Source organism: Mucor mucedo (genome assembly GCF_025094135.1).
Source record: "Mucor mucedo strain NRRL 3635 chromosome Unknown EV154scaffold_131, whole genome shotgun sequence".
NCBI lineage: Eukaryota > Fungi > Mucoromycota > Mucoromycetes > Mucorales > Mucoraceae > Mucor > Mucor mucedo.
The window spans coordinates 79,180-101,661 of NW_026252415.1; the positions used below are offsets into that span (position 1 = coordinate 79,180).

Consider the following 22,482-nt stretch of genomic DNA (forward strand, 5'->3'; position numbering starts at 1 on the left):
CTCAGCAAACATCGTGTTGGTACAATCTCCGGGACCTTAGGAGGATAATCAAACTTGGAACGATCCTGATGCCAAAACCACCGAAGCTCACGTGGGAGGGTACCAGCGACAGTACTAAAGTTCCAGGGACCATTTGGCACACACCATTTGGAGAGGTCAGGTAACCAACTAGGCGTTAGAAGATCACGCTGGGCCTGAGGAAGTATGGCATTGGGCAAAAAGCCTGTCGCAGCAAAGCAACCTTCAAGGGGGAACAAGGCCCGAATAGTCTCACGGACCTTTGTCTTGGTAGACACGTGATTATAAACCAGACTACCTTCTTCTTGATCCGAAGAGTAGATATCAGATATCAGATACCGAAGTGGAATACTTGACGGAACTAAGGTGGGAGCCCGACCATTGACGGCCGCGGATACAGAAATAGCACATTGCAGTAGAAGATCCAAGTACCAACGGGAGCACCAAGTAGAAGAGAGTTTCAGTGTAGGTAATTTTGCCAGTAAACCATAAAGATGAGTCATAGATGGAATAGGTTGTAGACTTGACGTAAACTTGGCGGGAAAGATGAACCATGGTAAAATGGAGGAGTGACCAGAGTATATTTGGAAGCATCGAACTATCCAGGGAGACACAATGTCGGTTGGAGTGGGACCAGACACCAAACGTTGCACATACATGTGATGAAGACTAAAGCTTTGATCATGAATGTCAACAAGGCCAACACCACCAAACTTACGAGGTAAGGTCAGAGTTGACATTGCAGGCCTAGGCCAGAAAGGTAAGAGGTAGCCACGAACAATTGACTTAACCGAGCCTAGCCACTTAGTTGGTATAGGAACCACTCGAAGAACATGCCAGAGACGACTAAGAAGCAAAGAATTAGCTATCAGGCCAGAACCACGCAAAGAGAGGGGCCGACCACGAAGCATTTGTGTGTGCCGAAGTATCTTGACCCGAATATCTTCCAAAAATGATTCCAACTGACTCGTTGTATGATATAGAGGATAGCCTAAATACTGGACAGAACCCACAGAAGAGGAATCATGCCATTCGACTTTGGCGGAATTAGTGATGTTTTTCCAACAAGCCTGCCGAACACCCGACAAAGATAGGACGACAGTTTTGTCAAGATTAACCTTGGCATTAGAAGCAGAGCCATAAGACTGAAGAAGATCCAACAGGATATCCCATTCACCGGGACCAGAAAGGAAAACCTCTAAGTCATCAACATAACTCAAAAGCTTAAGCCGGGGAGGTGGATTTAACACGGATTGGCTAATAAAATCACGATCGGAGGATGAAGGAGTATCCAGCCATACCGGACGCACCAAAGGAGATGAACTCGACCCAGCTATAGCACTACGCAGAGAAACACCAGAAAGATCAGCACAACACAAAATTGACCTAAGGAGAGGTTCAAAGGCCAAGTTAAACAAGAGCGGCGAAAGAGGGTTACCTTGTCGAAGACCACGTCACTGGCAAATAGGCACACCTAACCAGCCATTAATTGATATAGATATCTCAGTACCAAAGAACAGAGTATCAAGACAATCTACCAATGTCAAAAGAAGACCAAACCGAAGAAGAACCTTGCGGAGATAATCCGGATGGACCCTATCATAAGCTTTTTCTTGATCTAGTTAAACTGAGACTTGTGGAAGATCAGGATCTACGTTACGAGCATTAGCCATAAAAGTTTGGTTTAGCCAGCCATTGTCAGAGATTAACCGATTTGGCATAAAACCAGTTTGATATGGATTGATTAGTTGAGGCAGGACCACATTAAGACGATTGGCCAGAAGTTTCGTAAACAGTTTAGCATCGCTGTTGATTAGAGACAAAGGCCGCCAGTTTTTCAGCATCATTGGATCACCTTTCCTATAGAGCAGAACCATACGAGTCTGTTGCCAAGAGATTGGATACACACCTATGAGTGCATCATTCAGAATTCCTAATAGCATGGTACGAAAGTCAGCCGAAGTTTTGAACAGGTACTTGTACACCTCAAACGGAAGACCATCTAAGCCAGGACTTCTACCAAGGGAAGTGTGACTGACCAGATATTGAAGAGTGTCCATAAGAATAGGTTCCACAAAAGATTCAGAATCATCAGGGGATAACACCACATCATCAGGGATACTAGCCAAGAGAGAGTCAACAGCTGCATCGTCAATTAAATTGGGTGTGTATAGCGCGTGGTAAAAACCTCTTGCCTCCCGAATAATATCATCTGCTTTCCCTAGGACCAAGTCAGTAGCGGAACACTTCAAAGACTGTATAGTTTGCTTAAACTGGCGCTCCTTGATAACCCGGTAGAAATATTTGTTGTTCCGTTCACCTAGCTCGTGCCAGCGAGTGGCAGACCGAAGCATGCATTCACGCGTTTCTTTCCGAATCCGACTATCAATAAGCTGGTCAAGTTCATCAAGTTTGATAGTATTATCTACGTTACTGGGAGAGCCGTTATCGCCGGTGACATTGGCTAACATAAGAGTACGCTCATGTGGTAACGACGCGACCTTGTTCTTGAAGCGACGTTTAGAACCACGAGTATAGTTTTGAGCACGACATTTAAGTGACGACTTAAGAGATTCCCAGATATCCTGAACAGTGACCGGTCTATCGTCATGACTGACACCCGGATTATCAACACATAAGACAGAGTCATGAAAGACTGCCACAATTTTGTCTTGTAACACCAAGAAGTCAGCATCATCCAATAAAGTTGGGTTAAAACGCCAGCAACCGGGACCAATATGAACACGGGAAGGAACAAGATCGATTGAGAGTAGACAATGATCAGAGTAAGCCGAAGGGACTTTTCGATTCATACCGTTCAGTAGTAGCGGAAAGCTTTCTTTCGCTTTTATCCATCCGTTATCAGGTACTTTCCCTTAAAGAATTTTTACAAAAGGTATTTGCATCCATACTCTTGTTTCAACAATATCTCGGTGAATTCGATACATCCATCAGAAATTGTTCTTGCATTCGATTCCTCTCTATCGGTTCTATTTATTTTTATTTATTACGCTCCCCTCCATCTCTTCGATCTCACCGTTTATCGCGACATTTAACCAATCCGGCAAATATTTCAACATTCTCATTTCTCAATCTCCAATTTTAATTTTCTTTCTGGATTATTAAACAATAGCAGAAAAACTTCACAATTCTTAGTCAACAATCGCGTCCCGTTATTCGTCCTTTATCTGTCCCTAACAATGTGGTCTCCCGATTCAAGTTACAAAGTAAGGTAATCTACCAAAGTGAAGACCTTGAGTGCCTCATCAGAATGCAGAAGGCTACCGAAATAGTGAAACAGGCCTTGACACCTGACTCCGCTCTTTTCTCCATTTCTGCTTCGTTAATCCAACATCGTACCGAAGCATATAAGCTTATTGAAACGCAGTGTGGTCCTGTCCATGATTTCCGCCCAATCAGTAATTATGGTTCGAGCTTAGATCGTGATCGTTTGATTGAAGCCAAATTTGTTGATGACTCAAGTTTTGACAAGGCAATTTTTACTGGTGTTACAATCAAGAACACCGTTATGAAAGGAACTTATTCAATTGATTGCGAAATGTACAAGCCAGCCCACGTGAAGATATTATTTTTATACATTCCTGATAAGGAGGATTTTCTTAAAAAGTTAATGAAGTCTCTTCTTGTTTACGGAGAAGTCTTGCAAGTCAAGGAGTACACTTGTGGTGGATATTTCGAAGGCGAATTATCAGGGATACTCAATACGACTACCGGCTATTCTGATGATGATAGTGCAGTGTTTGCCAATGAGCCGCTGTTGAATAATTTATATTTGTACGAATGAGATTGTTTTGCTTCGGCATCCTTCAAAGGTGCCCCTATCGTTTGTCATTGGTGTCACCACGCCGGTCATGTACGCTCCAAATGTCCCGAATTGGCTAAAACCAAGTGCTTCGCTTGTCAAGGTTATGGTCATACCGCGAAGTTTTGTAAAAAGAAAACATTTCAGCCAGTGCAAGTCTATAGTCCTAAGGAGGAATCTAATATCGAGATGCCTACGATTGTTGAACAGGCTATCCCCGATTCTGATACAGACCTGTCAGATGCGTACTAGCCTTCGAAGATTGCTAAAAGTGGTTCTTCGACGTCTAAGTACGCCACAACTTTAGAAACGGTGTGCATAGAAATTGACGAAGACGAGGGTACTTAGCCGTGACAGTTCAGACATCCCATTTGGCTGGTAAAATGGTTGATGGTTGAAGAAAATGCTACGACAAAAGCGCTCCATTTTGGGTAAACAGAAGGCTATCAAGCAAATTTCCAAAGGTCCTGCTCCTAAGTTATTTGTTCAGACGCAACCTGCTCTTAAAGGTCACAAAATGTTTACGAAGACAAAGGTTGCTAAACCGAAATAGTTTAGCTTTCCCAGTCATACTTCTATATCTATCGTGTTAAATAAACTCACTGTTACATACAAAAAAAATACCGTTCAGTAGTCGAGTAGCCAAAGATCGGTGACCAAAGACATAGTCAATAGTAGTTCTAGAGTTACTCTGCGTGTGAGTTGGGAGACCAGACGGAAAACAATTGTCGAAATGACTAACAACCCAATCAAACCATGCCGAAACAGTGGAATGACTAGTAACCTTGACATTATAGAAATTCATGTTGAGGTCATCCATCAGCAACCAAGGAGTTGTAGACATATAGGAGAAGAAAGGTAGAGATAGAAAATTGGTCAGAAAGAGAAGACGGTCCGAAGACTGTGCCGGTACATATACAGAGACAACACGATATAAGAAATTATGTTCCAAATCCATTACTGACCAACAACACAACTCTCATCCAATGAAATAGCTGTGTCATCCAGGTAGCGACCAGAGTTAAAACATACAATCGGACAATACTTGGAGACAACCACTGAGTAACGAAGAAAAAGAAAGGTACAAAATTGAACAATTTGATCATCAGTAGGATGGGCCTGATAAAAAAAGGAAACTTCTTGAAGACAAAGGACATCCAGAGACAAAGAACGATTACGCAGAAAAGAAATAAATTCTTTTTGTATTTGAGGGCTCGTCGACTTGAAGATGCTGCGCGCATTAAGTGAGCCCAAGCGGAGAGATTTACTTAACATTGGGCCTTATCCGCATTATGTTTAGCTTTGTTTTTAATATAGTCCATCAAGCCTGGAGGTTTACCAACCTGAACTTCAGGATCGCCAAATTGTCTGACCTTGGCTAGTTGTCGAGTACCAGTTTTGTCCTTTTTACTTATAGCATGCTTATTACCATTCACTTTACTTCGAACTCCACCACCTTGAGGAGCCGCACCAAGTTCGGCAATCCCCTTACGGCGACCTCCAACACCATGATTAACCCCAGCACCAGGACCGGGAGTAGCGCCATCACCACGGTTAACACCAGCACCAAGACCAGGAGTAGCAATATTACCACAGTCAACACCAGTATCACCTACGACCTCAACACCAAAGGTAACAACCATATCAACGTCATCAACGGTAGCCGCATCCACCATATTATTCACCTCATCATCTGCTATGCTATCAGTAAGATCAACCATATCCTGGTCAATGTCAAATAAGCTTTCTGCCATGTCAGTCCCAGTTGCCTTGGGTTTCTCACAAGCACACAAAAAAACTTTTTAATGGTCCAAATATAGGACTTTTTTTTCGTTGTCCGTTTTTTTTTTTTGGCGAAATGTTACATCAGATTCCATTTTGAATGATTGAAAAATTAATGTTACAAAAATAGATAATTATAAAAAAGGTCGAAACATTTTCAGTGCAAAAAAAAGGAATTATCCAAATAAAGGATTACAATCTGACAGTACCAAAAACCCTTCTGTTATTTGAAAAAAAACCCAAAACGGACTACTAAATTCACGATAATGTTTTTTTTCTAAAATAAATTTTTATTTGCAACCCCTTCAGGTTTTCTCTCTCTCTCTATCCTTTTTATCATCCAATTTAAAAAAAATGAGTTTCCAAAATTACACCAGCGAAAACTTCGTCAACGGTTTTAACGGCAACACCCAAAGGGGTTGACCCAGAACCAACAGACCAGCACCTGCCAGACCTGATGTACCTGTCACATCAAATGCTGCCCCGGTACCTACTACAACCCCTGCTACCCCTACCACTGCTTCTACAGCATCTACTCCCTCCACTCCTCCTACTAAACCCACTGCTCCCACTGATGCAAACTTACCTGCTTCTTCTGAAGCATCTGTTTCTTCTGGAGCAGCTCTAGCAACTCCTTCGGAGTCTGCTTCTTCTGATCGCGCATCTCGTTAATCATCTAATGGCAGAATTTGGGACGCACTCAGCACGTACGTTTTGATTGAGTTGTTTAGAGACTATGCCATCGAAATAGCCAACACCCTGTCGACTGAGAGAAATTACCAACTTGACGCTGCAGTTTTGAGAAATTTTAACGATCATGAAGCTGTCAATGTTACCAGGAGTCTTACCTCGATGAAGACCAAGTGGAGTGATCTGATTGCATCCTACAGAGAAAAACAAGATGCAGCTAGAACTACTGGTAGTGCTCGTCTTCCGCACTGGGAGTTTTATGATGCCATGGAGGATGCAACGACCCGTATAGCAACGGTCAACCCACACGTGCTATATAGTTTACTTTCGGGTGAAATTGTTGATAATCGTGAGCAACACACCTCTGGTAGACATAGACGATTCACAGTAGAAGATGATGATGATGTGGAGGAGCCTGTGACCAGACGACCTCGAAACGTTGATGTGTCTGTCTGGTTTATGGCAAACCGTATGGAAGAAATTGACGAAAGAAATTGTCAAGAGGGAGCTGATGATCGTCTGTTTCATAGAGAGCAAATCGAGCTGAATAACCGTCTAAGACGTGAAAATTCGGAGATGTGGAGAGACGCTACTTCGGCTATGACTAGAATGGCCGAATTGTTTGGTTTATCTCTTGCAAATTATAACCCCCCTCCTACCTCTTCCCCTTCCACCACCAATACTAGCGACAACAACAACAACCCTTCCCCTCCTTCCTCTAACGATAATAACATTTAATTTTTTTTAATATAAATAAAGTTTTTTTTATACTTCCCTTGTTCTGTCTCTATAGTTTGTTCTGGTACGGATCAAGCTAGTAAGGGATTCGGTTCGTCTATCGTTTCCATTTATATCCGAATCTGCCTCTTCTCTGCCAACAGCACCACGGATGCTATCCAGAACAACATCTGTAACGCCCGGATCACGAAGATCAATACACATATTGTGCAAGATGCAGGTTGAAGTAATAACCTCATTGATTGCCAGCTGATCCAAGACGTAGATATATCGACCGTAAATCTCCAACGAGGCACCAGTACGCCAAACGCTGTTTCAATAGCCATTCTCGTCACCGAATGTACATGGTTGAATGTACGTTTATTGCTGTCAACCAAACATTGACTTTCCGGGAAGGGTGTAATCAAATTGGGACCCAACGGATATGCAGAGTCAACAACCAAAAACGTACGACCAGGGAAGTATGTCTCAGGGTTCGCAAGTATGGTTCTAAAGAGATCACTCGAGGTGAATGCGGCCGCATCATGTGTTCTTCCTGATAGATTAATACATATTAGCATATTTGTATTTTTTAGGTTTTTGGCTTTGGTTACAATACCTGAATCACCTACTCTGATGTACGTAAATCGCAACTCAGAGACACAAACTGCAGTCAGTTTGACAGAGTAATCATTCTTACGATCTCTGAACATCCCGCCAGCTTCACCAGAAGGCTTATGAATTTTGACATTCTTGCCATCCAAAGCACCAATAACGTGGCTCAACCTGCGACCATCGTTACTACCAAACCCGAGAGCTACTTCAGCTGCTTCCTCTGGGTCAGTTGGCCAAGCAACTAAGTGATCCAGTCTTCCTTTGATTGCTCTGACTGTTCGTTTGGTGAAGTTGTTATAACTACCGTAAGAAACACCCAAATGCATATACGCTTGACGATATCTGATATGACTATTGGCCAAACGAAATAAAGCCGTTGCGATCTGAATGTAGATCGGGATGGTGTTAGGTGCGACAGGGTTGAACGCCTCGTGCAAGGACAGCTAGTTTACCAGATACTCGAATGCACACTTACTCATGCGGTATGTTGCCCGGTAACTGTTGCCTTGATTCTCGTCATCATCGTTCAGAAAAGGGTGTTCCAAATTCCAAAAGTGGTATCAACGAGACTCTCTACGACCAACGGCACCATCAAACGTTCAGGTTCTCTCGACATATTCACCGCCGAAAAAAATGGGTAAACTGGTGATGGCAACACCGAATTGACTCTGGAAGTCACTGGCAATATAACCATATTGAAGGCGTTCGGCAATGAAGAGTTCACTAATCGAGTGAAGACTGTTGGCATCTTCTTCCAAACGACGTGAATTTTCTAAAAGTTCCATAATGTGAAGGTGTAATTGATACATGACAGTTGCAATTTGAAGACGGTTAATTTTTTTTAACTTCAAAATTAAAATAAATTATGGAAAGGGGGCAAAAGAAAAAATAAAAAAAATCCAGTCCAGACATTTTAGCAATTCGAGAAAACATCAATTTTAATCATCCATAACAAGCCATTTAAAAAGCATCGTCACGAATTTCTCAAAAAATACATCTTTTTGGAATCCGAGGTAACCTTTCACCAAAAAAAAAACAGACAACGAAAAAAAAGTCCTATATTTGGACCGTTAAAATTTTTTTGTGTGCTTGTGAGGGGCCTAAACCACCTTAAAATTGCAACTGTCTCGTTTGGATTCAAGGGTCAAAATAAATTGTAACGGGGTTGGTTAAGAGACTTAAATAAAAAATTTGAAACATGATTGCTTTATCTTCCTTTTACTTCAAGTCTGTGAAAAAAAGGAAATAAATTGAATTCGGAAAATACAATTTATAATTGATCTTTCTTCTCGCTCAGTAAGCAACGGATATACAGACTCCATTTCACTTGACCGAAATGGGTAATTTGTTGCTATGAGTCAAAGAATACTTCAATTAGAACGGCTATATAGTAGCATAATCAAGAGTTCAAACTTCTACAAAGCCACAGACATTCCCTAACGTTTAAATGAAATAATAATATGAGACCATCGCTGCTCTGCATTTTTTAGGAATCAGGCTGTCATGCTCTTGGAATCCTCCCGACTTTCTTACCGAAGTCGTTACCCTGGACCCACCGCTTTTCCCAACGATGATGATTCCGGATAAGGAATGTCGCAAGCTAATAGATCAATTTTCAAAAATTGAAGAGCTTCCTTATCAACCTCCTGGTAGAATTCCCAGTGCTTCTCACAAAATGAAAAAATATCAGTCTAAACAAGACATGTACTCAAAAGCTTGCAGTAACTCTGTCAGGTGTCTCCCGACCTTTTGATGTACTTGAATAAAACATTAGTCAAGCTACAAACATTAGGGGGTCCCAAACATTAAAAATAAAAATTCCGAACTTTTTTTCTCAATTAAAAATCCAGGAATGGACAATAAATATCGGTCAAGAAAAATGACGGACGTTAATTATCGTCCGTGGATTTTACGTCATAAACTATGACAAAATTGCCATAAAAAGTAATAAATAGTTTGTTTTTCTTTACTTTACATCATAAAAATGACATGCAAATGTCACTAGTCTTCTAATTATCATATATAAACCTCGTTTATCCTACATTTGATTTACCTTCTTTATGTTAGATTTTTTTCTGAATTGTATCAACCGAAATGCCCAGTCAACGAAAACAAACTACCGCTAGAACATCCAAAAAACCGTCTTCCAAAACAGCTTCTGTTAATGATAGCCAAAGAGGATCGAACACTAGTCCTGCTCATGGCAACACGAGGATTGGTTACTTCGAGGAAAATATAAAGCTTTTTGAAGCATACATCGGGGTACATGATAACGCTGCCCCTGGAGCTGTTACCATAGTCAAGAAGCGTGAAATTATTAAGGGCATATTGAGAAAACTGCTGGCTGACAAGGCTATACCCACCGATTGGACGCTGGATCGGCCTATGAAAGGTGTTGCCCGTCTTTTTGCCAAATACCGTGAAATAGAGGGAATGTTGAATGACATTGGTTTTGGTTTGACAGAAAAGGACATTCGTGGGGGATCACCAGTATCGAACAAAAGTGCGATTTGGAATGTCCTGGATTCGAACGATTGTCGACTTTGCATGGTGATAGGCCTAATACCCAACCTGTTTGCGTAGCTTTCCATGGTGCTCCTGGCGGTACTGAGTATCCGTTCTCTAGTAGAAAAGAGCCCACCATTACGGCAATTGATGAACAGACCCGTGCTGTTTTTGGTGAGGGCGAAGAGCTTGAACCAGCTCAGCCAATTCGATCTGCCTCTGAGGAATCTGCAGCTCGTACCCACGATCCTTCTGTTGGCCCTTCGTCTCCTAGACCATTAATGATTCCTCGCTCTTTGTCTGCTGAGCCTATAGGTGACAACGATACGTCTTGTCTTCCTGTGGTTCCTGAAGATCGTATTAGAACTCGTCGTAGTTCAGTGTCATTAGACAGGGAAGTCGCTGAAATCCTTGGCACGAATGCATTCAGCGATGACGATGATGATGTAGACGCTGTTCGTGTCAATGCTGGTTCCTGGGGTGTTCGTGGTAGCTCCAATAGTACTCGTGCTTCTGGTGGTCGTAGTTCTCGTGGTGCTCGTGGGAATGTTGGGTTATCTAGACCTCGTCCAGAAATTCCTTCTGTCGATCAAATTCGTGTTGATCCTGACCATGCAATGAGAAACAAGAGAATCAAGAGGGATTTCTCATCCGAGTACCGTGAAGCCCAACTGAGAAGAGATGAAGTGCTGCGGGAGAACAGCCAGAGGGAGTTCGAGCTGGGTATGACGGAGCTGTTGGTTACAAGTCTTCGAACTAATGCGTTCAGAACGACGTCCTTCACGGAAATTGCCCAACACATTGCGGCGTTCCGGCAATCATTGAGGGAACCTCTTGGTAATGCTCGAGGTAACGAAGAGGCGTATCGCGTAAGAAGTGATAGTGAAGGTGAACCCGCTTTTGACGGTAACGATGATTTCTCTAATGATGGATCTGAAGTAGCTAGACGTTAGTTTTTTTTTCTTTTGAATAAAACCTTTTTTTAAAACTAATATTTACCTGATTATATCATTAATGACCTTCTACCATCCCTCATTCATTACAATAATAAATTTGCTCATGACTTCCAAACTATAATGCACTTTTCATCGATCTAATTTCTTAATTTTTTATTTCCTGCGAAATGTACAGTGTAATCTGCCAATACTACATCCACAACCGAATCCCTCCATCTATTCAGTGTACGACCAGAATTACTTTTGATGTTGTCGAACAATTGAAGCAACAATACATCCTTTCTTGACTGACCTACATCCACGTTTTCAAAAAAATCGCCAGCAAAATTGTCGTTTTCAGTAATCAAGAAATTGTGCAAAAGAGGACAAACAGACACCATCTCGTCGATCTTCGTCACGTCCTCGTTGCAATTTATCTGGATGGGAATGTTCTTCAAGATCCTCCATTTACCTTTCAGTACACCGATCATGTTCTCGACGGCAACTCTCGCAGAAGAATGTACCTTGTTAAAATCTTTGCACTTCTTGGATTTCAGTACCTGAGGTCTCCTGAAAGGGGTAAGAACGAATGGATGTAGAGCATATCCGGAATCACCCAGAAGATACTCATGGTTTGCATCATTACCACATGTGAAATAAAGGTGGTCTTTATTTACCATAAAGCTGGCATACTCTACACATGTGGCGTCACCCACTGAACCTACATGTCCTACTTGCAATCCAAAAATGATCATCCTTTCGTCGCATACGACTTGACAATTCAAAGAGTAAAAACCCTTTCGGTTGTAGTACGTTTCGGCATGCTTCGTTGGCCTCTTCGCAAGACGAAAATGAGTACCATCAATATACCCAATGCAATTTCGAAAGAAGTGGTACTTCTTGATTGCTGCGGCCGACCATTCTCTTTGCTCCTTGTTGGGCCAACGCATTAAATGTCCAAGGTTGTCATTGATTGCCTTGAAGCAGCGTTGCGTGTAGTTGGTGACAGAGCCTTTACTGATCCCAAACAAAGTGGCAATCTGGTCGATACTGTTGCCTGTTCCGTCGTGGCTCAATCGTCTTAAGGTCACCGCAAATTGAATGTGAACATCTATCTGGGCGAAAAAACTCTTGTTGTTGAAGACAGGGTGGTCTTCAATAAGTCGAAGAAGTTTCAAGAAAGACTTCCTTCTTCATTGGACACATCTTGACAAACTCTTCGTCATCCCACTTGAGAAAACACTCACGGTACTGGTTAAGTTTAGGGATGCCTGCTCCACTGTTCAAAACGCGTTTCGTTTCTAATTCGCTCAATAATTCGTGCATCTCATCGGCTTGTTTATCGTCTTCAACGATGACACTGTGCTTATGCAAAGTTTTCATTTCTTTCAAGGTTTGTTGTCTGGTTGATACTTTGGGCATTGTAAAGGTAGTTTATAGAGAGATTTATAAGTAAATGAGTAGTAAAAGAGGAGTAAAAGAGGAGTAAAAGAGGAGTAAAAGAGGAGTAAAAGAGGAGTAAAAGAGGAACTAAGGCAGAGAAGTGCGAGAGTGTACTTTTGGCTAAGTGACAAGGTTTTTAGACAGTCACCCACAACAAAAAAAGCTCCCGGAATTTTTAAAAAAAGCGCCCGATAATTTTATAAAAAGTTTAATGTTTGGGACCCCCTATTGTTTGGGACCCCCTAATGCAAATACTCAAAGTTTTCTCGATATACTCAAGAATTGTCGTAGTGTATTGCTCAAATTAATGACATGCGCACAAACATCGCTTTATCCGCAATTAACCATTCTTTCTTATCCAGTACGTCAACTAGAATTATTAACTTTACTATGCACCTGCCGATTTGTAAGAGACCTTAATTCAACAAACGTCTATGTATCAAGCATTTAAAACAACGATTGCTCGTTGTAATAAGAAACGTAACTGTAGTCAACCACAAAATGGTTCAAACCAGCAGTTTTTTCTGTCACGTTTGTCCTTTCAGCCGAGAAGTTATCGCAAGAATTTTAACCACACCACATTTCGGCCAGCCAACATTCAAGCCAACAACAACAACAGCAGTCACAGCAACATTGTTGTGAGTCCAGCTTCGGACATTCAAAGTATAACCACAATAGAAAACAACTTCTTTCCTCAACATTATTAGTTTAAGACAAACACCAATTACTACCTTCGTACCTTTGCAAGATATATTATACAAATAGTTTATCCAGAATATTTAGTATGAATACTCTTCTAGATTTAATCAATAAACAGTTATCTTTTACTTGAATAAATAATCTGTGGCTTAAGCTACTCCAACTCTAATTTATCTCTGTTTGATCAACTTCTAAAGACCAACTTCTCTAACTTATTTTAACATCATAAACCGTAGTCACAACAATGGCAGTAAACCCAGGGCAAACAACAACCCCTACCATCCCAGGTGACTGTAACAAATTTATTGTTAATCGTCGGGGGTCGTCTCAGCCAGTACTATTCTCAATGGACAACTCTTTGCATGGACAACTGACTTCTCAAAACAATTCGTTATGGCTTCAAAATTTCGTTCACATCGCCACCTCCAATAACAATTCCGTACAGTCAAAAAGAAGACCAATTACTGGATCAAGAAGTTTCACTTTAATCAACAAAGGTGCAATTAAAAACATTCGGCCAACAACTACAGACGTTTACAGCAGCATGTTTGTCATTCCCAAGAAAAACCGTGGCTCACCACCCGTATTCAATCTCAATTAACTGAACAACTACATTCAAGTCTCCCACTTCAAAATAGTAACTACGCAGGAGATCGCAAAACAAATCAGACCAAAAAACTATTTAACATCGTGTACATGTTACTTTTGCGATACTAAATTATACTTCGAAACTTTCTTTTTTTGTTGTTTCATTCGTAAGAAAAAACAAGTGTCCCAGAAAGGACCTTCTACCAACTGAGTTAAAATATTTGGCTGGCTGGCTATTACATTCGACGAAACGTTTTAAAAAGAAAATCTACATTTAAATGAGGACACCTTAGTATATAAATTGGGGAAAACCTAGTTCGTGTATATTTTTAAAAAAAACGTAACCTTTACAGAAAAAACACAAAAGAAAAAAAAAGGCCCAAAATCTAAAGGATGGCATATTTTGCGTGGGCCAGAGATGCTTTGTACCGGATAGAAGGCAAACCATTTTGCTAGCAAACATAGGACAGATGGCTGGTACACAATGTTTTGAGTACAACGCGTTATTGGTAGTTCAAATATACGTTTCCCTTTCTTCCAAGGTAGACCTTCTGGTCTGCAAACACCTCAGTGTCGGTCGTAATGGTCATTACAAATGTTCCAACTATAGTATTATATTGTTTCTTTGGCACTTTCTTTTCAGGCCAATTGTTTACTGGTTTTAACAACGTAAAACGGAAATGTCGTACTCATCTGATCTTCAGGTTTTGGTTTGCTGAATTCAGGGCTTTTACGAATGCTAGCAAAAAGTTTAGGTATAATTGACGTACGTGCCTCTGCCACAAAATTCGGATGTGTCAACATCTTTCGTTTTATTTCCTCCGTACCCTTTAGTGTAATGTTTTATGAAATTTAAATTGTTGCTGGTTTCAACAAACTAAATAAAGATGCGAGGGGGAAGATTCTTCACGTTTTGGCTGGCATTTACTGACTAGCGGTAATTTTTCGTGTATAATTGCTGTTTGTCAGAGTCGCAAAAATACGCCTTCAGTGTAGGTATTGAAGGTCTTGTAATTGTGTCATTTTGAAAATCATACCCAAGTTACAGCGGTTAAAGATACAGGCTAAAAAACCAATTGAGTTCTTGTTTTAAAATTGGTATACCCTCATTGATTGATCATAGAAATGGAGAAATTTATAAAAATATAAAACACATAAAACTCGGGACCAAAAATATATGTAAGATCTAAGACATTCAAAGGTATGACCTGTCTTAGCAATTTATGTACTGTTAGAGTGTCGGGTTGTTATATCTTTTACCAACATGGAAAAAAGCCGAGTTAATTCAGGACAACCATGGTTGGATGAATATTTGACCATCCATGCCAGATTTCGGTACTTTATTGTGGTCATTCCGTAAATGTTATCGGCGTACTCCTAAGTGTTAGATATCACCGGATAATGTCGCAGAGTTTCCAGAAATCACCACACTTAAAGTTATTCTATGATTTTAGGCGACATCGTGAAGATAAAAGTACACGTAATTCCCGGTTGTATTGCATATTCAGTTAAGTTTTATTCGTAAAAATGTTAGGCCCGGATCATAGAATAATTTAAGTCGTGTTAGATTTTAGAAACTCGGGTACGTTATCTGTCAATAAATGATACACTAGAGTACTCTGAATAAATTTCCGGTTTGCCTGCAATAAATACATGATTTCCACGACGGTTGGACCTCACGGGAATGAATCCATATTTTGGTCAGTTAGTTATGGGCTGAGTTACGACATCTTCAACAACTGAACGATCAGTTTTAAACAGCCAGAGCCACTCATTAGAATTGCATGAAACCAATTTCTGTAACTGCTTTTAGTAAATCTGGTAACGAGATAGTTACTTAAATCTGCGCTACTAATTTTGACAGGTCAGGCAATATATTTTGTTTTGCCTGTAGTTGTCCAGCCAATATTCAACGTTTTAATTATTCAAATATAAGGATATCTCATTTATGTATTGTAGATTTACATCCAGCACGACAATATCTAGATTAAAATTTCGTTCCCCTTGACAACGCATTACGTGAAATTCAAGTCCCATTTTTCCCGAATAAAATTTGGCGGTTTAAAATTAAATTGAGAGTCCAACAAAATAATGTTTATTGTCTGTATAGTTGCTCCACGAAGGTATTTGGTAGGACTAGATCTCGGAACTCCCTTCCGTTAATCATGGATATTCGACACTTATCCAAACTCTGGTCCGTTATCCGTCAAGATCCAGCACTTCAGTAAACTCTGGTCCGTTATCAGTCAAGATCCAACACTTCAGGGAACTCTGGCCCGTTATCCGTCAAGATCCGATACCTTAGCATATTCGGGTCCGTTATCCGTAAAGATCTCATAGTTTAGGCTTCTAGAGTTACATTTAGCTAACACCCAGAATAAATTACAAAAGTCTAGAAACGTTAGTTGGGTGGTTCAAGCGTTTTAAATGTTTACAGAGATTATCGTCGTTTGCTCCACCTTTAAAGAAACTCAAAAATCATGCCATATCATTCTCAAACGAGCTATAAACGACGAAAATGTATATACCGTACAAGCCAAAAGTAACCCAATGATTTGACTTTTTAATATTTTATAGTGATGTCATATACGGATATCATTTTGACACTTTGGAAACAATTTTAATTTTTGGTTTTTAATACTACGTTACCAACTTGGCTAAAAGCGTTCCGTATAAAATGTACCAATTTCTTACATTCTGGTGACACCTTAAAGCATTTTTTTCCGAAATATTTACCGAAATGGGTTTTTATCCAAAACGTGCCGCGTACTTCTGGACGTCAAAGAGCTAGTGTAGTCAAATACTTGGCTGACGGTTTCAGTGCTGGTGAGTCATGGTTTAGAACTGCTGCATAAAACGCTCTCTTAACAGAGTTAGCAAGGCCAACTTGTTCCGAAAACTACCCGACTTCTTGGCCGTCCGCCAAAGGTAGTAAGCAAACATTTAGACCATAACGAGTAGAAAAAATGTACCAGTGTTATACGTTTAGTCCAACAAAGCAACTTTTCAGGTCTGCATTTGTCACCGAATATGCGGAAAGGTATAAAAGTATATCGACACCGAAAGGATTTTGAAAATACACTTTCGGTTAGTGTAACTTATAGCTTTGTGTCACTATATTGTTTCAAGACAGAGACATCGCGTAAACAATTTTTTACACTGCAATTATTCTCGTCAAATTTAAAGTGCCAGTCGTAAAAAACTGTCGGAAAAACATGAAGATTTTTTTATGACGGTTAACAACGTACTAATTTTAAGAAAACAGTGGTTTTGGCTTTCCATTGGTTTTTATTATCCACCAGTGTGGCTAAATGGATTCGCTAAACAATAAAACAATAATGGGCCGCCACTTCGGGTCCCTAATCCCATTTTGTATCTAAGTAGCTTTTGTATCAAGGAATGCTACTACTGGAAGACGATGATTTGTACGGAGATAGTCACGTACGAGGTCATGTAAACAGAGGACGCGATCAAGGTAGCTACGTTGTGGGCGAAACCCACCTTGAGCTACATTTAGTTGAGGGGTGAGGAGAGAGAGAGAGGCAGAGAGAGTAAATTGAAACAGTTTTCGAATGACAGATGTCAATGAAATAGGTCTGTAGCTGGCTGGGTCAAAAGGGTCACCTTTCTTGTGAACGGGAAATACATTAGCTATGCGCCATAGGCTAGGTGTATAGAACCATTGGTAGTAAAGGGTCAACAGGAAAGAGAGTACTTTAGCTATGTCTTTGCCAAGAGACTTAAGCATTTCAGCCTTGAGGTGGTCAGAGCCAGGATCCCTGCGAGATAGTAATCGGTTGATGTATTCTAAAACACGATCAAGGTCAAATAGTCCGTCATCAGGAACAGGGAGAGGACAATTATCAAGGAAACTGGGTAGCGGAGGAGGGAGGAGATTACCAGCGTATACGCTAGACAGGTGATTCGACATTGTATCAACCGAAGCTTGAGGACCATCAAGATGTGCGTAGGTAGAAGAGCACTGTGTGCGACGGTTTACTCTTGCTCGGGTAGCAGTGGCTTTAGAGAAGTTGGTTTCAAGGGACTCACAAACGTTTTTCCAAGGGCTAATTATACGCGCACCATACTTTTTGCTTGAAAAAAAAATCTCGCGCACCATTTTTTTCTGTCCGGTCAAATAATAAAATTCCGGGTCGGACCAAAAATGATTTTTGCACATTGGATTTTTTTCTTGCGCACCATGCTTTTTTCGCTGGCGCACCATGCTTTTTTCGCTGGCGCACCATAATTTTTCGCTGGCGCACCATACTTTTTTTTCGCTGGCGGACTATATTTTTTTTCGCTGGCGCAACCATACTTTGTGATGAAGAGAATCAATGTGGTTTTGAGTGTGAGCTCATGCTTTTAGTCTAAATTTTATTTTGTTTTTGGGTTTTGATTATTATGAGATAAAATATAAAGTTTGGGAGAATGTTAAGGATTGGGGAAGCAAATTATAAAATTATCCTGTCTAGTTGTTTTGAAAGTAGTGAGACACGTCGTTGACACAAATGTCTCGGTGCGCGTCGAATACTTTTTGGTGTGAAAAGTTTAATGTTGGCCATTTCTTGACTTTAAAAGCTTTCTTCGTTTTGTTGTCGATTTGAGGTAAAATCATATAAAAATGACTGTTGGCAAACAAAAGTTGAATAGGATCATTCATTGTTTCCAAATCCAGACCAAGAAGTGGTACAAAAGTGATTGAATCTTTGGTGTATATGATGTTTCCATCATTATCTCTCCACGTGATTTCATACTTGTCGACTTTCGGTGTTGTAGCATGTAAAATTACTGGTCTTTTGAAAGTGTCAGTAACAATTTGTGAGCATCCGTAACAGTCAAACCAAAGACTTAAGTCATCAAGACAGGGAGCTCTTGTTGATTGCAATTTTTTTGAGGTATACGCTTCGTTTAGCCCATATGTGTTGTTAAGAGTGTTAGCATACTTTGTAAAGGTAGCTAACATCATTTTTTTCACTTGGATCCAAGCGATTTCATTGTCAAAAACAGCGAGGCTTACAGCACGGTATCCACAATTACCATCATGATGGGGGTTGACGAACCCAAGTACATCATTGACCCATGCATTATCTAGCAATCCAAACAGACCACTGTAATCTGCTTCACGAGTTATGACAGTGGAAGGCTCGTATCTAGAAAAACAAATAGGTGTTATTGTTGTAAAATAATTAAAAATATAACATAGACCAATACTTTGACTTGATCTGCTTGATCACGGCTGTTGATGGCTTGCGAAGACTTAAGGTCGTTTTGGTTTTTTTTTGCTTTTCTACTTTTATTGTTTCCTGCTTCATTTTTTTGGCATTTTTTTGCTCTATCGAGATTTTTTCATCTTCATGCTCCACACCAAGCTTGTTTCTTTTTGTCCCTTTAGGTCGGCCCTTTTGTATTTCAACAATTGAAGGGGCAAGAACAGTTTCCAGACGGTCTACCGAATATTTTTGGATCAAAGCATCCATATCTTTGATAAGATCGGCTGATTCTTGCTGACTACCTAAGACATTGCTTAATGATAGAAGCTTTTCCAACCTAAGTTGGATAGCACTGGTATCAATAGGCAATGTTTCATTAGACTTTTTGCTCATCTCAGCGGAAATTTCAGCAATTGTGGCGACTATGAAAAGTATTAATTTTGATTTCAGTCTAATTCAGTTTGTATATTAATTTTTTACCAGTTCCCTTCACATATGTGATCCTCCATCGTTCGTGAACAATGTCCAGAGGAACTTTATTCTCAACAAACGAGACCGCAAGAACATGTCTGCAAGGAAGTCGAAAGTTTTTTCTGAGCTTGCAGAGACAGCTTTCTCCAGGGCGCACATGGCTTACATGGTCAGGCTTTTCTTCAGAAGCCTTTATTTCCACTAATTCATTCTTGATATTTTCAAAAGCAAAGCTTGAAACATTTAATTTGATCAGAGCAAGTTTATCTATTACATCATCTTCCAAAAAAAATTGTTCTTTGTGTCATGGATTCCTTGATTGATTGTACATTTCGATAATCCTCCTAATTTTTTTTAGAGTTAACTAACAAAATAAAAATATGTTTAAACATTACGTACTCTCTTTTTAATCCAAAGATCTATTTTTTCAGTGACCACTGCCATGCTACCAGATGAGGTGCTGTTGCTTCTTTTGATATTTGCATGGGTAGACTCAACTCTGTTCGAAGTTCTGTTTCCCATATGCATTAAATTGTTAACATAATAACCTACCCAGTATTGCTTCTTTTTCATCATACTATATTTGTATCTAGTTAATAAAAAGAGGGAAAGAGGCATTTTTAAGAGAAAAAAACAAAACAAAAAAACCTACTGATGCAGATACTTAATCATCGTTTGGGCACCACCTTGTACACGTTTGCCCTTGGCAGACACGAACGTTTCGTATTCATTTTTGGCAAGCAAAAATTCATCCTTTGTTGTGCATTTGAAAGCCATTTGCTTGATGATAGCCATAAACGATTTGACCTCCATCTCCATTTTGTTCTCTATAAGGTGTTTATTTGGTAAGTTTATGAGGACTAATGAACGTAACTTGTTTTAACATACTATCCAGTCTCTTTTCCTTGGCAGGATTCTTCTTGAATCTCAGAATAAAATTTCTTTGGATATGAATCCAGCAAAGAATTTGTTTACTCTCGGGAAACTCGGACTTGATTGCTCCCAACAAGGCTTCATCGTTGTCAGTAACAAAGCACTTGGGCAATTTATCCGTGCTTGTTCCAGTAGGCCAAACAATATCACGGAAACAGTTTAAAGCCCAGCAGTAGCGCTCGCTTGTCTCCCGATCCATCCAACATCCTGCAATTGGAACTGTTGTCAACTGCTTTGGCTTTTCTTTTGATCTTAAAGTACCAGCGACAACGAAATTCAACAAGACCATCTTATGTGAGTTGGTCTTGTAGGTGGCATCCACAATTATACATTCTGAAAGCTTTCTAGCTTCGTCGATTCCATGTTGGTGAATGAAAAAGACGCTGCAAATTCTCTCATCAGCATCTGTCAAAAATCGAACTTGGTGGCCACTTGATTCAAGATTCTTGACAAAATTCCACATGTCAATGTGGCTGTCTCGACAGAATTGTTGTTGGATGTTTGTTAAATCGGTTACAATCAGGTTGCTTACGCCTCTTGTTTCAAGCATCTAATTACCAGGAAATTGATGTTATTTTAAGATATAAATGGGGGACATATTTAGACTTATAAAGAATAATATTGGCAAAATAACTTTTATTATGATTACAGCTTTCCTAACTATTGATTTCTCAAAGGATCTCTTTATCTCATTTTTAAACATTACCTTTAACGTTTCACTGGGAGTTGTACCTCCACGCATAAGCGAAATGGCGAACTCTTGATCATCCGCATTGAGCTTTCGGTTGCTGTGATAAGCCCTCTTATCCTCGCTCAAAGGATGGTTGTGTTCGAAACAGCTGGATCGAACAGTCCAAGGCTCTCCAGCTAATTTTACATCCTTACGAATGTAGATGAAGGCTGAACAGCCTGTTCTCCCAGTGGTCCTGTTGGGTCTTTGAATGCTGTTTTCCAAGTCATCATCATCAACGGCATCCTTTTCATCTGGTTTCAAAAACAACGTTAAATAATTATATCAATAAATATCGCAATTGTGTCAATCTTACCTTCTCCCTTTTTGGCAGCACGATATTTACCAAAATGCTTACAGATCATTTTGATATAAGACTTATCGCTTTTAAAAGTCTCAAAAGGAATATTGTTAGCCTTACTGAAAGACTGTATTTCGAGTTTTGCAGTTTCCTTGTCAGCAAAGGCTTTTCCAACAGGAAACTCGGCTTCAAAAATAGCCTTTACATTGGCAACACGTTCATTGACCGACACAGTCTCAGCAAAAGATGGAACGTGTCGTGTTGCCTTGACGCTAATGTCCTCCATCTCAGGTTCACTGAGACATTCCCAGTCGTATTCCTCTACTGTCACTTTTTCATCAGTGTTTGACTGCTCATAAACTTGTCTATCAAAGGCATCCTCGAAACTGTCCTTGATTTCGTCTACAGGATTGATAACAGATAAAAGACTATTAATGAGCAATTGGCTTTCACTCAAAGATTGTTGTGAATCGTTTGAATTCATTTCAAAAATAAAAGTTAAAAGAAAAAGAATGAAGAGCCGTAAACAAGAATGGTGCGCGAGAAAAAGTATGGTGCACGAAAAAGTGTCGTGCGCCAGCAAAAAAAGTATAGTCCGCCAGCGAAAAAAACTATGGTGCGCCAGCGAAAAACTATAGTGCGCCAGCGAAAAAAGCTATGGTGCGCCAGCGAAAAAAACTATGGTGCGCCAGCGAAAAAATGTATGGTGCGCCAGCGAAAAAAGCATGGTGCGCAAGAAAAAGTCCAATGTGCAAAAATCATTTTTGGTCCGACCCGGAATTTTATTATTTGACCGGACAGAAAAAAATGGTGCGCGAGATTTTTTTTTCAAGCAAAAAGTATGGTGCGCGTATAATTAGCCTTTCCAAGAAAGGCGTTTTGCTGCAGATACCAGACGACGAAGAGATTTATGAGCTGTAAGATGTTGATTCCACCAGTAGGCTTTATCAACACCGCGGGAGTGACGCCACCTGCGAAAGCAACGATCACGTTATCGAGCGGCTTCTTGCATTTCATTA

General features: G+C 40.2%; 3 protein-coding genes across 3 annotated transcripts; all 3 read left to right on the forward strand.

Annotated features, from left to right (window-relative positions):
• Positions 1–3,244: 3,244 nt before the first annotated feature.
• EV154DRAFT_429116 (uncharacterized protein) lies at positions 3,245–3,823 on the forward strand (the record flags this gene model as incomplete). The annotated part of the gene is made up of 1 exon (XM_051596451.1): positions 3,245–3,823. A coding segment is annotated over one exon (579 nt), but the record flags the coding sequence as incomplete, so codon positions are not given.
• A 5,299-nt stretch (positions 3,824–9,122) lies between these two features.
• On the forward strand, positions 9,123–9,317 carry EV154DRAFT_401872 (uncharacterized protein; the record flags this gene model as incomplete). Its single annotated transcript, XM_051595296.1, has 1 exon — positions 9,123–9,317. A coding segment is annotated over one exon (195 nt), but the record flags the coding sequence as incomplete, so codon positions are not given.
• Positions 9,318–13,471: 4,154 nt separating this feature from the next.
• EV154DRAFT_486065 (uncharacterized protein) lies at positions 13,472–13,828 on the forward strand (the record flags this gene model as incomplete). The annotated part of the gene is made up of 1 exon (XM_051598807.1): positions 13,472–13,828. One exon carries the CDS (start codon positions 13,472–13,474, stop codon positions 13,826–13,828), a length of 357 nt encoding a protein of 118 aa, XP_051452855.1.
• Positions 13,829–22,482: the final 8,654 nt, after the last annotated feature.